This window comes from Periplaneta americana, chromosome 3, assembly GCF_040183065.1.
Source record: "Periplaneta americana isolate PAMFEO1 chromosome 3, P.americana_PAMFEO1_priV1, whole genome shotgun sequence".
NCBI lineage: Eukaryota > Metazoa > Arthropoda > Insecta > Blattodea > Blattidae > Periplaneta > Periplaneta americana.
In genome coordinates this window covers 18,308,302-18,326,521 of record NC_091119.1, presented here as the reverse complement: position 1 = coordinate 18,326,521, position 18,220 = coordinate 18,308,302, and the positions used below count along the sequence as shown (strand labels likewise).

Below are 18,220 nucleotides of genomic sequence, written 5' to 3'. Positions count from 1 at the left end.
GAGTTCTCGTTATCACAGATCACACATCGCTATGATCATCTATGCACTGCCTTCATGCAGAAAGCATTTTTCTGATTATAGTAATCACTCGTTGGGGGAAATATTATAGGTTATGTATTTAAGTATATTGACGTACTTAAATATATAACCTGTAAGAATATTGTACTTTACAAATCATGTACGAACGCTATATCGAATCTGAATATTCAGATGATGAGGAAATGGAGTTACATGAACATATTTTGTTAGTGGAAAATAAAAAGTAGGCCTAAAATTAAAGCTAGAAATATCTGAAAAATCACATTGTAACTTATGAAAATATGGGCGAGTTTTGGACACTGGTTTTAATTTGAATGATGATGCGTTTAGGCATCATTTCAGGTTGAATAGACCTCAGTTTTTTGCTATTCATGATATGATAGAGGATTCTTTGCTATGTTCTGATTAAAATTATGTAAACTATTAAGACATATAGATACATTATTTCAAATGTTTAATTAATACTATTAAATCTCATCAAAATAAAATATAGCCCTATTTATTTTCAGATAATCTGATATTTGTCTCCAGACTTCTTCCTTAAGTTTCGTGTTTTTATAGTTTTCATCCCATGTACCATATAAACAGGCCTACGGGTGACATCGTACAAGTTCGATAAGTTTCTGACTGCAATTATCAGCCATCTTTCCTAATTTTGAAATAAAAACAATACAATTCATCGCCACCTGTGATATCTTTTTCTACATTCAATCGTCATAAAGAGTATAAATGTCAAACATCTTTGATAAATGTGTCAAGAAAAGAAAATTCGCTGAGCTACCGATTCCAGCGAGAAACTCGCGCGAGGTTTTTGCCTCGAGCGAGAATCTCTTTCAATGTGTGGACGTCCATTTGAATCCATGTTATAAATTTTTTAATTTTCTCGCAACACATTTCTTGCTGGCGAAAACTCTGCAAGTGTGTTACGTGCCTAAAGCTTACCCTTCAATTATCATTATGATCTTCCGAAGATTGAACCGGGATTTCCTGGAGAGAGCCTTCAATTTAAAAAAGAGTTATGCTGAATTCTATGTTGATTATTATTATTGATGATGATGTTGTTAATGGTAATATTATGTTCAATATGATGATGATGATGATGAAAACAAAACACACGGCATACGAGGTACAACCTACGAATTAGACGACAATTTGTACGCCAACTAATTCAAACATCGTCTATTTATGCCCCATTGAGAAATACACTCGCTTTCTGTCACTTGTATATTAACACGACCGTTTTGTTCAATAATAATTGTAAAGTCACACACAGTTTAAAGGAAACCAAACTGATGCAGAAAAACATACGGGCGACCCCACGAAATCCAATGATAGCAGACATACATACAAGACGCTTCCCGATTGGCCAACGCACGCACGCACACACGTGTATGTGCTGTACCGGGCGTGAGAAAGATAGACAAGAACAGGTTATTCTGTCCCTGTGCAAGTCTATCTAGCTTCATTTTCTTAAACTGTGAATTTCACTTTCCAAGCCCTATTCAGTCTTTACTTTCTTGAAGAATGACTAAAAATCACATTTTCTGTTTCTGCCCTTTCCAAATTCAACACTTATCCTCCACGTCTTGTCTCTAATTTAAATACCAAAAAAGAAATTTTAAATTAGTAATCTTAATTGTTAAAGTTACATTTCTCAAAATTTTCATAAAACTCCCAACTATTGTAATACATATGTGCAGTATATGGATAACCTCTTATTAATACAGTCTCCAAAAATGTATGGTGAGGTTTCATGAGATTAGTCTGAAATATATATGTAAGCCCTCACATAAGCCCGCCATCGGTCCCTATCCTGTGCAAAATTAATCCAGTCTCTATCATCATATCTCACCTCCCTCAAATCCATTTTAATATTATCTTCCATCTACGTCTCGACCTCTCCAAAGATCTTTTTTCCCTCCGGCCTCCCAACTAACACATTATATGCATTTCTGGATTCGCCCATACGTGCTATATGCCCTGCCCATCTCAAACGTCTGGATTTAATGTTCCTAATTATGTCAGGTGAAGAATACAATGCATGCAGTTCTGCGTTGTGTAACTTCCTCCATTCTCCTGTAACTTCAGCTGCAGATTCCTTATTGTAAGGGGCGCTTCGCGAAATGTGTATAATAATAATAATAATAATAATAATAATAATAATAATAAGCTGAAAGTTAGAATTTATAAAACAGTTATATTACCGGTTGTTTTGTATGGTTGTGAAATTTGGACTCTCACTATAACAGAGGACCAGAGGTTAAGGGTATTCGAGAATAAGATGCTTAGGAAAATATTTGGAGCTAAGAGGGATGAAGTTACAGGAGAATGGAGGAAGTTACACAATAGAGAACTGCGCGCTTTGTATTCTTCACCAACATAATTAAGGACGTTAAATTCAGACGTTTGAGATGGGCAGGGCATATAGCACGTATGGGTGAATCCGGAAATGCGTATAGAGTGTTAGTTGGAAGACCTGAGGCAAAAATATCTTTGGGGAGGCCGAAACGTAGATGGGAAGATAATATTAAAATGGATTTGAGGGAGGTGGAATATAAGGTAGAGACAGAATTAATCTTGCTCAGTATGGGGACCGATGGCGAGCTTATGTGAGGGCGGCAATGAACTTCCAGATTTTCTAAAAACCATTTCTAAGTAAGTAAATAATAATAATAATAATAATAATAATAATAATAATAATAATAATAATAATAATAATAATAACGGGTAGGCTCCCTTCATTTTGTGGACTCCTGTAAATTGGCAAGTTGAGCCTACCTTAAGTTACATTCCCAGGTTTTGTCGCATACCACGAATTTAATCATTCTGCAGAATCATGGAGAGGAAAATTAATAATGAAGGAATTAGAGCTTTTAAGATAGTGACTTTACGAAAAAAAATTTACTTCAGGGAATGTGAATTTTGTCAGTAGTTCTGAAAGATTTCCACTGCTGAAGAAAATCTGTCCAAAGGCTGTATTTTACTAATTTTATTGTTAAAGGATGAATGTGGTCATGTGGAAAAGGTAGAGGATCAATTTTGAATGTGAAGAAAAGTTCCTACTTCTATATTAGCCCCTAAAGGATTGCTTTCAAGATGATTTATTTGACATTTTGTCATATTTTTTTTCGTCACTTATTTCACTTGTGGTGTAAATATTTTATTCACGAAAATACCGTAATGCGAATTGAAGTATATATATATATATATATATATATATATATATATATATATATATATATATATATATATATATATATATATATATATATGTTGGTGTTTCAAAAATACGGGGCATAATTTCAGGTATGTATTTCCCACATGCAGACAATCAAAATAGTTCATTACAACATGTGTCCGGAAATGCTTTATTTCCGAGTTATGGCCTTCACAACATTGAAATTCACCGGAACCATACCTCATGTTTTAGAAAACACTCCACTGATCAATCGTCAACACATTCACTTCTTGCATGATGGCGCTCCTGCACACTTCAGTCGTACGGCTCGCCGGTACTTGGATCGAAGGTTTCCTGATCGATGGATAGGTAGAGGTGGCCCAATTGCTTGGCCTCCACGCTCACCTGATCTAAATCCTCTCGATTTCTACTTGTGGGGCCATTTAAAATCATTGGTTTATTCGTCTCCGGTGCCTGATTTGGAATCCCTTCGGAATCGAATTGTGGCATGTTCTGAGGACATACACAATACTCCTGGAGTTTGGGATCGTGTTCGCAGGTCAATGAGACATCGATGTGAGGTCTGTATTCAAGCAGGAGGTGGACATTTTGAACATCTTCTGTAATAACAACGACCTGCGGAAAGAAAAACGTTCCGGTGAATTTCAATGTTGTGAAGGCCATAACTCGGAAATGAAGCATTTCCGGGCACATGTTGTAATGAACTATTTTGATTGTCTACATGTGAAATACATACCTGAAATTATGCCCCATATTTTTGAAACACCCTGTATATATATTGAATTCAACGAACCTGTACAGTGAAAAGTATCAGTTTGAAATATTATGTCTTGGGACACAATTATTGCAGCTAAGCGAAAGAAAGCAAGGGACAGGAAATCAACCACCAGCACAAAACACTTGCAACAGGACAATACAATTTTGATGCTTATTTGTTAAAAGACTGACGGTTATCATATACAAATAGTGTTTATAAATTTAACATAAACGTTAGGCGTTGGGTTTGAGTTCTTCTGCAGCGTGTTTGAGGGGGCTGATTGCTTATCGTGTAAATTCCTTTATCGTCAAGCGTTACTGCCACGTATGCCGGACTCAGCTGGGGATGAAGGGCTACTCAATCCATTCCGTGCGGCTTCTGTACGTAATTGCAACTTTTAATTATTATGGACTCTTGTAATTGAAATTTCCAGATAATATTTTCAGGTCATTTTCATTTTTTAGGTATTCAAGCATGTGCAAAATATCTGATAGGATTTTTATACATAAACAGGGTTTGTGTTTCCCTCACGAGGCAAGTTTTGGTCCATTGTGCGTCCAATATATGCGATGATTGTTCAAGTCCCACAGCTGACTTGTGTGGCATTGTGAATCCGACGCTGACAGGTGGACCATCGTGCCTCAACCCTGATAGAGGCAGGTCCCATCCGCAGACCAGTAGCCTGATACTCGCAACTGCAGAGGTTATATCAGCGTCGCCGGTGTGCCAGAAATTTGTCTCGCAGGAGTTCTTTTACATGCCAGTAAATCTACTGACATGAGCCTGTCACATTTAGTCACACTTAAATGCCATCGACCTGGGCCGGGATCGATCCTGCAACCTCGTGCACAGAAGGCCAGCGCTACACCGACTACGTTGCAACTAATACTTAATGGCTAGTTAACAGGTCATAAATAGATGGATGGTGGATGGATGGATGTTAATGTTATGTTTTATTTAACGACGCTAGCAACTGCAGAGGTTATATCAGCGTCGCCGGATGTGCCGGAATTTTGTCCCGCAGGAGTTCTTTTACATGCCAGTAAATCTACTGACATGAGCCTGTCACATTTAAGCACACTTAAATGCCATCGACCTGGCCCGGGATCGAACCCGCAACCTTGGGCATAGAAGGCCAGCGCTATACCAACTCGCCAACCAGGTCGACTGGATGGATGGATGGATGGGCAGGCAGGCAGGCAGGCAGATATATAGAATACAGACAGACAGACAGACAGACAGACAGATAGATAGGTAGATTTATTCGTTCCATAATGTTCTTACAGTTACTTTACAGCATACAATAATGAACATGTCCGATTCTTATATTTAACATACAAAAATGTTTATGCTCGATCATGCCGAAATATAATAATTATACACCTGGTAGTAGCCCTTTAGTGCACCTCATTAAAGTACACCTATTCATTATAATTCAGTTGTTCAGCCAATGAGTAATCACCTTTGTACCGTTATAAAACCGCAAGTATCGATTATTCTCGGATATGCAATCGAAAGACAATTAGCGAAACGTCACGGAGGCTGGAAATCCAATACTGTCGCAGAAGGTTATGTTCTGTTACTATAATAATTAGCGTTAATTGTAAATAATATTCAAATAAATTCAATTTGTCATCTCGTTTTTCAATTCTAAATCAATCTCCAGGTTATATCAAAACTAATGTTCATCTTATTCTCTAGGTTATATCAAGGCCAATGATATTCGTGCCTTGGAAAAAAATCAATACTTTCGCGTCTGTGCACATCTCACAATTCAGGTCAGTTCCGCTCGTCACTTACATAACCATAACATGAATACTTATGAATAATTTCAAGTTAGAAATATGGTCGACCATAAAAAGTCGTATGAAACTTGCCTATAATGGCAATTAAGACGCTCGTATGAAAATTATGAAACGAGCGCAAGCGAGTTTCATAAACAAACATACTCGCGTCTTAATTACTACCATTATAGCCTCGTTGCATAATGTACTAAAATATGGCATATACAGAAGTAATATACGTACTTTAATAACAATAACATAATATTATACAATGCAATATGGTTACAATTCAATATTATATTAAATATACACAAAAAATTATTATTTTAATGTTGACACAGTACTGTGAAATATTAAGAATTCACCTACAGAATAGGTGTGAGATTCATTCATAGTGTTCTGCCCAAGGACAGGTCTTTCACTGCAAACCCAGCATTATCCAATTTTTCATATTTTCTGCCTTCCTCTTAGTCTCCGCGTTTGATCAATGTACCTTAATGTAGTCTATCATCTGATACCTTCTTCTGCCCCGAACTCTTCTCCCGTTCACCATTCCTTCCAGTGTATCCTTCAGAAGGCAGTTTCTTCTCAACCAATGACCCAACCAATTCCTTTTTCTCCTACTGATCAGTTTCAGCATCATTATTTCTTCATCCACTCTTTCCACCACAGCTTCATTTCTTATTGTCTGTCCATTTTATACGCTCCATCCATATCTACATTTCAAACGCTTCTAGTTGCTTCTCTTCGCTTCGTCGTAATGTCCATGTTTCTGCCACATACAATGCTACATCCCATACAAAGCACTTCACTAGTCTCTCCCTTAGTTCTTTCTCTAGAGGTCCGCAGAAGATGCTCCTTTTTCTATTAAAAGCTTCCTTTGCCATTGCTATTCTCCTTTTGACTTCTTGGCAGCAGCTCATGTTACTGCTTATAGTACACCCCAAATATTTGAAGCTGTCCACTTGTTCTACTGCCTCATTTAGAATTCGCAAGTTTACCTTCTTTACTTTGCTTCCTATGACCATGATCGTCGTCTTATTTGCATTTATCTTCATCCCATACTGCTGACAGCTGTCATTTAGTTCCACTATCATATCTCTTATTACCATTCCCTCTTCTGCTAATAATGTGATATTAAATAATTTTTTAGTTAACCAAAACTCTGCATTATTTAAGATAATGATTCTTAATGTTCTCAGGAAGACTATTGAAATAGTATATTACGATATCCTACTACAGTTCATTCCAGATGTCCTGGGAGAGAGAGTCACAGACATTACGTGACCTTCAACTGAATGTCGCCACGCCATTGGCTGTCAAACGGGAGATAAGAGTAGAGCATGATTCACTGTAACGCGCTTGTCTTTCCAGCAGTTGTGTTTCGACGCTGTTATAGATTGAGTAAAATAAATGTTCACTATTATTGTTATTTTAACAACAACGTGTACAAGTGTCATTGATTTGCGTTAGATATTGAACTGCAATATTGTGAAGTACAGATTAGTTTTATATAGTGTGTTGTGCATAACTGAATGTAGAGTGCTGACATGAATGACGATTCTCAACCAGGATGTTCTGGACATTCACCAGTCAAGAAGCACAAGCGGGGGGAAGGGTTTCATACGAGAGAAAAAATACAGATTATAAATGTGTATAAGACTCTTGTGAAAGATAACCCTGAAGTATCTCTTACAGACGTAGTTTCAAAAGTGTGTTCAACTTTGGGAGTAGGAAAGAGCAGTGTGTATAGAATATTAAATGAATATCGATCTACGGGCCAAGTCAAATCTCAAAAAAACCTATATTAAATACAAACGATTATTTTACAAAGGCTGCGATAAGGAGTACATTATTTTCCATCTATCTGATGGTGCTGCAGTTCAGTTTCGAACCTTGGTCCCTCTATTATATTATTTTACTCTATATTAATATTCCAGAAAATGTTCATTAATAATTTCGCAAAGTGAGTTTGGCAGCTTGTGAACCGCGCTTTTTGTCTCTGTCTGCCTCTGTTTACTTGCATTCCCAACACATCTGGAATAGAGTTTAGGTTGGGAAGTGCTTTTTACAACATTTAGAAAAAGTTTGAAACACGAGCAAAGCAATTTCCGAGATTTTGTAATGTATTTCACAAATGTGTATTGTACAACTTTTTTGCACGATCATATTTTTAAAATTGCAAATACAATGTATTTTGCATTGAAAATTTAGAGCAATATTATTCCAAAGCCTTCGCAAAACTATACTGTAATGGTAACTAAGTGACAATAAGTGCACCGTAATGAGTCTATTTCAGTATAGTTTTATGTTATGGAGAATGGTTTCCCTAGCAACAAGTTTCTCTGTGGGAATTCTAACTTTCAAGGCCTAAGAACAATAGCTGTAAATACAACAAAAAAACACGATCGTGGAAAAATGTTTATTATCATATAACATACTCCCCTTCGATAGCACGATAAATTTGATGATGGTGTATGAAAATCATTCTTTTTACTGTTATTTATAAAATGTATGACTAAATTAGTTGGAAAATTTTCTTTATTACATAGGAGGAAGTTTATTAAAGAGTGGCCTATGTTGTGTATGCCTACTGATTTATTAAGGTCAGAATTTATAATTAAAAGAAAAGTTCAACACGATTTTCTAGCTTTCCTCTAACTATTATTCTAATTGATTTCTTTCTTTCTTTTTTTTTAATTAAGAACGTATTTTTACTATCTGCAAAATTTTTCCAAAATATTATTTCATAGGACATAATGAAATGAATTAATTACAGAATTACCTATTAATAAGTACTTATTTTCTCAATTATGATTTTCAGTCGACAAAGTTATTATCTATTTCAATTATCATAAATAACTTAAAAATGCTTGTTCCTGAATTTTGAGGCCGCCGGAATCTTGAGGCCCTGATCATAGGCATCGTAGGCTCCTACCTAAATCAGGCCCTGTGCATACGTAGTGGAGCGTTGCTATAGAATACCGGGATATGATGATCTAAACGTCAAATGAGAAGTTCGCAATTAAGCAAAACATATTCATATTTCAATAATACCACATCAATAAATCATTATAATAAAAATAATTAGAACGTTTGTCCCGCTATCTGGCGAGGTAATATGAAGAGTCTATGTATACGTTGCCGACAGTCCTTTGCACGACCACACATTCACGCGAAAGGTCATGTGCAATGATGCCAACATATGTTTAGTAAAGTTCGTATATTTTTGTATGAATAATAGAATATCCTAATATATTTTCGTAATTCAATCGTTTATATAAAGATAATTCATAATGAGAGAGGACCCATAATAACTATAGCTCACATAATTAACAAATAATTGAAAATATTTGGAGTGTAAAATATAGGTTTGTTAGCGACACTGTTTAGCATTTTGCGTCATGACACATTCTAAACAGCTGTAGTCGGCTGTAGGTGTGTCAAGGATAAAGTTGTTAATTATTCACGATATGTCAATGATTGGTGCAATGCCTTCATCACAAGGTAAGGCTTTGAAACAAATAGCTTAAAAATAGGGTATTTGCTTACTGTCCCTTTATAATTACAGATTAATGTTGAATGCAAAAAGCAATCTTCAAAACAGGAACCGCAACAGAAGGTTAATTGATTATGTAAATTTCTGTGAATTCCATAAAGAAACACGCAATTCTCAAAAGGAAATTGTTGAAACATCTTGCGGTAGCTAATTAAAAATAAAATGAATATAATTTAAATCTACATATTCGGTACTGACATAAACAAGACATGTAACCTATACTCGACTACATATTGATTAAAAAAAAAAAAAAAAGCAGAAACAAAAGCAATGCAAGAAAATAAATTTTGAGAATTTAACCTTTGCAATTGATTGGCGAATATTGCGTGGGAAAATTTCAGTATACGGATACCTCACTGACAATTATCTTAAAATACTGTACTACAAAGAGCAGATTTGTCTGTGTTTGTTGAATACGCATCATTATGCTTACGAAAAGACACCTTTCAATGTCAATTTATTTTGTGTGCACAAGGTTGGAATTTTGAAGTAAGAGGAAAAGGAAGTTATCCGTAATTAAACATGAGTAACCATAACATTTACTTGGTTGATACCTATTTATAGTACAATTAAATTTAAATTTTTCTTACAACCGAGAACATCTTCCAAGAAATTTTAATTTTAATTTTCTGACATATTAAATCTATTAAAAATTCTTTGTTCATACTGATAAATGGATCTTAATTTGCTTCTATGGCTCGCATAACTTAGCTTCCAGGATCATAATACAACACCTCTTTTTATTTATTAGGCTAATTTTAATTTTGCATAATGTGAATAAATCCATAGACTTATTTGAATGTAGCAAATTAACGTCAAGTTTGTGGTTAATTTTCAATATGCTTTGAGTGAAATTTGTATAATGTCATTTTCCTTTCCTCATATGTTTGCTTCAATTAAATGTTGACCGCATGTCCAGAGTACATTTCTGTTGATAGTGACAAATGGATGGAAATTGTAAGCATTGCTTGCAAGTTTAATACATTAAATGACAATTTTAAAGGTAAAAAACTTTATAGGCCTATTAAGATATATATAAAAAAGTAGCTGTACATGCATTTTATAGGATTGTTAAAATTAACACTTACCTTAAACACATGTAAGGAACATCTTAAGAAAACTGTATGTGTGTTATTTTAAAATGTAATAGGCTATGTTGTAGGATATGTGGTAATTATTACAGTATGCTTAACCATGATGTAAGTTTAATGTTTTTGTGGTGAATTTTTCAGATTCCAATAGGCCAGAACTCTATGAAGAAGTTAAATTGTTCAGAAATGCACGAGAGAGAGAAAAGTAAGGCAAAACTACTTTGTTGTGATCAGTATTTCTGTTTATAATAAAATTTGACGAAGAAGTTAATGAGATGCATTTCGACATATTGATTGTGAGAGCTACCGAGAGAAGGGTTGTTCCACTCTAGTCTGACAATGATTTCCCTAGATTTAATTTTAAATAGAAATTTAATGTGTAGTGTGATTAGATGATGATAAATCATTCAGAGGTTAGGCCTATATCCATGCTGTGATATCTTCATTTATGTACAGGTAGATTATATATAAATACGTTGTAGGTAACAAAAGCAGACGAAACATTATAATCAAATTCTTGATCTGCAACGAGGTTAATTGAATATTCCATTTAACTTCTTTGTTTTTTTTCTTCGGTGAAACTAGCACTGAGTTAGTTTCAGTGATTTTGGAAGTGAAAATGATTGAATTTGTAAGGTATTTTTTGTGGAGATGAATTTGAAAACTCAGAGATTTTAACGGATATAGCTATTTGAAGAAAAGGAAATTGTTCGGAAATGTAGTAAATTACGTACGATATGACAAGTGCTTGGTAATGGAAGTGCAAACGTTGTGGTTTCTAGTGAAGGAAATGAACGTGGGGACATAAAACACACAATACGATGTAATGTGAAGAACGTAAAACTTGTAGCCTACTAATTTAATAACCACTGAAAAATAGTGAAACACAACAAATAATAACAAAATAAACACTTGGGGTGCTATGCATAGACATTTCGCTAGCCCGCGCTACGAGCGTGCTAAACTAGCCCGGCTATCTACTGATTACTTGTACAGGATTCATATCATATCATATCGCTAACACTGGTTTATGAATACGAAAAACGTTAGTTCACTGATCATCCACCGGAAGCCCGCGCTAAGAATGTCTATGAATATGGCCCTTAGTTTCCATAATGTAACTTCGTTTGTACTTCCGACATTATGCTAGCTCGTACTGACAATATCACTAAATAAAAACACCAGGCTCTGAAAATCATGCACAGATTCATATATGTAAGGCATAACAAAAGCCTAAACTAACCTAACCTGTCACAGATTCGTATATGTATGTGGGTGTGCACTAACCTGAACTTTCGTAATGTTACCTAAGTTATGTTGGTATGACTGGTAAGACAGTTGAAGGTACATAAGTGGAGTAGAAATGGAACTCAGCGCTAGCATAGTCTAGTATATACAGTCGCGAAGCTCAATGCATAGGGAATATGCATCCATAGATAGTTGCTAACCGCTAGGATCGCTACTATCGCCTCATCACAGACAATGCGAAATAGTACCGGCACAGTCTATTGTTCCTAGTACCATCAACAACTCACGCTTCGTGACTGTATATACTAGACTGTGGCGCTAGTGTAATACTTTCTTCCTCTGTTTGTGTTCTCTTTCTTTTTTTTTTTTTCATTAGTGCTTCCATCTCATTTCACACTCATGTTTATTCAAAATGAAATGTTGCTTTGTCATATTTTTCGTATGTTCCATGACTGTTAATTAAATTTTATTTTATTACCAGTATTATAAAAGATTTATAACATATATGTATAAGTAAAGTATGTTACATTGTTGTTTTTAGATATGACAATATGGCAGACTTGTATGCTGTCATCAACACATTACAAAATCTAGAAAAGGCATACATCAGAGATTGTGTCACTCCCACAGAATATACGGCAGCTTGTTCAAAACTTCTAGTCCAGTACAAAGCAGCTTTCAACCAAGTGCAAGGAGATGAGTTTCCAACCATAGAAGCTTTTGTTAAGAAGTACAGAGTAAGTACACTGTTCTAACTGGCATGTAATAGTATCATTATAGCATGTTTCTTTCGGGGAGTTTACAGGAGTAAAGCACATGAAGCCTCTAAACTTCCCAGCAGTCTTTGTAATCACACAGATTCATAAAGATTGATGTTTGACATTATATTCAGTTATAATGATCATTATTAATTAATTTTCATTAGATTTGTAAAACTGCAGATGCTACTGGTACAAATTTCAATCTGCTTTGTGGACTAATTTTTGCTTTTTGCTTCATGAATTACAAAATAGTCCAGAGGGGAAGAGAAGTTGAGTTAAGGTGATGCACTACTGAAAATAGTCAAATTTTGACAAATTTGATATTTTTTTATTTTCTCGCTAAAAAATTCATGGTGAGTATTTCGTGAAAATTTTATTATCTTTAGTATAAATATACTTTTATACTGTATAATTTGGTAGAAGTTGTGTTAATGCACGAGATATGTGTAATCAAAGCTTTAAATTTAATTATCTCAAAAAATAAGTTTTTTGTGTTTTCAACAACAGTTTTTAATTTTGTTTCTCAGTCATTAAAGCTAGAGTGATGAAACTTGGCATACTTATTAATTAATATCTCTGTTGTGAAATGGAGCATTTGATTGGCTGTATTCAGCATAGTTTTATTGCTAGAGAATTATATGTAAAGTAGTATTATTATTTTTTTATTAATGTTTGAACATTGAAGAAATATATATTTTTTTTACGAATGAACAAATTAGAGTAGGGCATTAGTAATGCTCCATTGCACAAAATGCAGTGTTGCCTTTAAGAAAAAATTAGATCAAAAAATACACACACATATATATATATATATATATATATATATATATATACACATATACATATACATATACATACACGGTATTTTTAATCTTATATATATATTTTGGAAATAAAATAACTAAAATGCTCTCTCAATTAATATCACTCAATAAAAGAATTGTATTCTAATGGATACCATCCCATTGTGGAATCCGGGGAAACGAGAATGCGGATGCTTTAGCAAAGAAGGGCAGCACTGCTACTTACAGACCTGTTACTAAATCTACGTATTACTCTGTGAAAAGATTTATTAAATCTACATACTTAGACTTCAACAAACAAAATTTGATAACACAATCTCAAGGGAAAAAATGGAACTCTCTGCATCATAATCCACAGTTAATTCCCGATTTACCACGAAAATCGTCTGTAGCTGCATTTAGATTGGCAACAGGCCATGATTGTTTGGCCAAACACCTGCATAGAATTGGAATATATCAGTCCCCTAACTGCCCATTGTGTAACTCAAACCAAGAAATGGATTCGGAACACCTCAAAATCTGTACTTCAGTGGCTGGCCATGATAATATCTTTGAAAAATATTGGAGTGCAAGAGGTCAAATGACTTTATTGTCAAACGCCTGGCATTAGAAAACAACAACAACAGAAACTTATAGAAGTGTTTCATTAATAGTTGTACAGAAAAAGATCAGTCACTTTGCTACAGTTCTGTTAACTACTAGCTTCAGTATAAATTTAAAAGATAGAATAATTTGAAATATGAGAACTCAGTTTTACACTGTTAATGAATTAAGATTAACTTGCTAATTATTGATTTGATGTCTCAGTTGGATTGCCCAGCAGCACTAGAAAGGATCAAAGAAGACAGACCGATTACTATTAAAGATGATAAAGGAAACACTAGCAAATGCATAGCTGATATTGTTTCGGTAAGTATTAGAAATGTGAAATTCTTTTCATTTCAGTATTATGTAAACATTAACCTTAATAAAGTTAGTGATTTCAAGAGTGTTAATCCCCATTTTTAATTTTATTTAAAATTATGAAAGTCTTAATTAGAAAATGATACATAATATTTAATTTTTCAACAACAGCCATTATCATCTCATTTTTGTCCAGAAATATTAAAATGAAATTGATTTAATTGTACACAGTAGTGCTTCAGTTATCATTGTCTGTGGTTATAATAATTTCTACTAACCATCATCACTAGTATAGAAATTCTGCTAATCATTATTTCTGCTAGATCATGTATGATTAGTACTAGATTTCTCCTGGATACCTCAACGTTCGCACAATCTCAAACATCTCCATTTATTTCGTAATAATTTTGAATGTCGTGCTAACATTTGCACAAAGCACATGATACTGTAATTACGATTCAAGACCTTTATGGTCTTAAACATGCTGCGAGTTTTATAAGATTTTTTATATAATGTCATAGATGCAGAAATATCCAATGTTTTGGAACTGCCGCTGGAAATCAAGGGTAGTCTTAGTCCTCAGTGGTTTAAAATTAGGTTGTTTAGAAATATTTTAAATGCACAGAATTAGTTTTTTTTTTAGGTATAATTTTTATTTATTATTATTATTATTATTATTATTATTATTATTATTATTATTATTATTTTACACAGTCATTACTTTATCTTTCCATTAACACTTATATCTAGGTAATTGTCATTGTCTCAATGTAACACGTGCTGTGCTGATCATACTAATTGTAGTATTCCTTTAGTTGTGAGATTATAGTCATATGTATTAATCATTCTTTTTTTTTTAAGTTAATACTTGTATACTAGAATGTATTTTCCTGTTTGTGATTATGTATTCAGTCTCTTTATATATATATATATATATATATATATATATATATATATTTATTATTATTATTTTTAAGTTAATACTGATTGTGTATATGTATTCAATCTCTCTTTTTTACTTTATTATTATTATTATTATTATTATTATTATTACTATTTATTTTTTTTTTGTTTTGTTTTGTTTTAAGTTTATATTTGTATACCGGTAGGCTATGTATTTTTCTGTATGTGATTTGATCCTGAATGAGTGGAAGAGAAGGCCTGAAGGCCTTAACTCTGCCAGGGAAAATAAAACTATTATTATTATTATTATTATTATTATTATTATTATTATTATTATTATTATTAATCTTCATGTATCTTCTTATGTATATGCACCATACTTATTATTATGTATCTTCAGGGAAGGCAATGAAAACAGAATTATCTGGTGAATCTCCAGTCTTGAAGACTGATCCAACAGATAGGTTCTGATATTCTTGTCTTATCTCGTGATGAAGCTAATATATAACTGAAATATTAGATATTTGTGCATCTACAGCATAGTGCAAAACCCCAAAAATCACGTAACAATGATACTGCGTTGCAATGAAATATTAATCTATTAAGAGAATATGCTATACTAAATGGTACTCCTATATTTTTACAAAGATTTTATTGCAAGCAAAAATTACATACATTAACAAATATTTTACAATATTATTGTAATACTCGTATATGAACATTCTTCAAAATTTGAAATTGATTACCAGTCTCATAGTAAAATAGCCTACATATTACAATTTATTGTATAAATACAATGTAACTGGGTCACACCCGAAAAAGCAAGATGCTTGAGGTCGGGTGTGACCAAGAATGAAAACTGGATAAAAGAAAAAAAAAAAATGAAATAATAGGCTACTAATAATAATAACTGTGATTAAACTGTTAAATGTAATTATACATAAAGTTTAAAAAGAACAAGAATAAAAACAAAAAACAAACAAATCAACGGTACCATAGCCTACAGTATATATAAACATACTAAGTTAAGAATACAACATTGTTAAGGTGACAGAAAAAAAAAAGAATAAGAATTTACAGGATTATAATTTTAAAAACAGTTCAAGCACTTGTTTTTTTAATAATGTATTATTTATTAATTTTAGTTTAGGATTCCTCTTTATAAAATCATTATATAACCTTGGACCTTAATTAGAACTGTGCCTTAGACCTGCTTCAGTCTTACATTTTGGTTCAATGAGGGGGAGCGAAATATTGTATCTTCTTGTGTTGTGGCCATGATCGGGTGATATGAATTTAGCTTGATATTTATGGTAGTGATCCAAAATAGTATTCATATAAATTTGCTTGATATTTAAAACATTACATTCTTTATATATGAGATGAGTTGGATGATCAAGTTTTCTTCTTAAACATATTTTAATAATTCTTTTATGTAGTAATATTAATGGGCGAATGGTACTCTGTGGTAATCCACCCCATCCTATAATTCCATACTTATTATAGACAGAACTAGGGCAAAAAAATGTTGTTCTCAATAGTTTTAGTGGCATAAAGCGATGCAGTTGAACAAATTTGTATAGAATTTTACGTAATTTAAGACATAAGTAGTTAATATGAAAATTCCATTTTAAGTTTTGATCGATGAAAATACCTAAATATTTCACGTGGGTTGATGGGCGTAATTTAGGACAATTGCAATTATTATAGATATTTGTACAGTTATTGCTATGAATTTTTAAATTATAGTTGTTTTCCACTGTAGGGAGACCTGTTTTATTTAAAGAAAAGGGAATGAAAGTTGTTTTATCTATGTTGAGTGCTACCATTTTTTAATTGAATTTAAGCCAATATATTCATATGCAATTCTGAGAGGCCTCTATTTTTCCATATTTTATAATAAAATTCTCTCTTCAAATTTACAGCTGTTTATCACAATAATGGACAAGCTGCGTCTAGAAATAAAGGCAATGGACGAGTTACATCCAGATCTACGGGATCTCATGGATACAATGAACAGGCTAAGTCTTCTGCCTTCAGACTTCGAAGGCAAACAGAAAGTATCAGATTGGCTTACCACACTCTCTGGAATGCAAGCATCAGATGAGCTCTCGGAGACACAAGTTCGGCAGTTGATCTTCGACCTGGAATCATCATACAACGCCTTCAATAAACTATTGCACCATACTTAGAGTATGCGTTTTACAGTGCAGGAATCACTATCCAGGTTTTTACACTTCAGCCATTGTGTACAAAGGGACAGCAATCCACCATGCAATAAAGAAAGAAATAAAACCCTATTTGACATAATTATATTTTTATTCCAGACTGCATACTGATGATAAAAAGCATTACAAGTGGTCACGGGTTATGAACTTATCTTGGTGCTAGAATCAGAGCTGATGGTGTATTTGTTTACAGTGTTCCTGTCCATTAATTACACCAAAAATATATTCTGACAGTGCAAATAAACCTTCTTTGGTATATGCGCCATTTGTTTCATTATAAATCTCAAAGGAATGAATTGCATAAAATAATATACTGTAGTGGGATAAGTGGAAATGCATATAAGACATAAATATTACCGTAAATATATAAATGCATAAAATTAGGTTTGTACCGGTAGAACATTGTATGCTTATTCCGAGTTCCATCATATTTGTGAGTTCATTGTTAACACAGTGAGTGTAATCATTTAACCTGAAAGGAACCTGCTGGACCTGGACAAGGAAAGAAAACTCTGTTCCTAAATGTATGGAAATTTTCTTTTCCTTATTGTTTCATATATCAGACCATCATATATTACATTCGGTAACATTCTCCAAGAATAAAACTGCATTTCTTAAAACAAATCCTTATTGTGTAACTTCAATTATTACAAATTTTGTAAATCTAATCTATATATCTGTAAATTTAGAATGTGAAAATAGATTGTATATAAACACATACACAGTTCAGCTTGGTTATTGCATCATCGAAAGGACTAAGGAAATGACGTTTCAAATGACTGTCACTATAAAAAATAAATAAGTACAGCAAATGAAATTCAAAGAAAAAATACATGAATAATATTACGTATTTTGTACACAAAATAAATTTAATTTGTAATTTTATATAAGCTATGGTTTTTATTGGTAAAAATTCTATAAGAACTAAAATAGTTATCAATAACC

The 18,220-nt window shown here is 33.2% G+C and overlaps 1 protein-coding gene across 1 annotated transcript; it reads left to right on the top strand.

The window, feature by feature from the left end:
* Nucleotides 1–9,145: 9,145 nt before the first annotated feature.
* On the top strand, nt 9,146–17,533 carry Vps28 (vacuolar protein sorting 28). The gene is made up of 5 exons (XM_069820051.1): nt 9,146–9,286; nt 10,571–10,634; nt 12,219–12,414; nt 14,049–14,150; nt 16,973–17,533. Exons 1-5 carry the CDS (start codon nt 9,253–9,255, stop codon nt 17,237–17,239), a joined length of 663 nt encoding a protein of 220 aa, XP_069676152.1. The 5' UTR covers nt 9,146–9,252; the 3' UTR covers nt 17,240–17,533.
* The last annotated feature ends 687 nt before the right edge of the window (nt 17,534–18,220 follow it).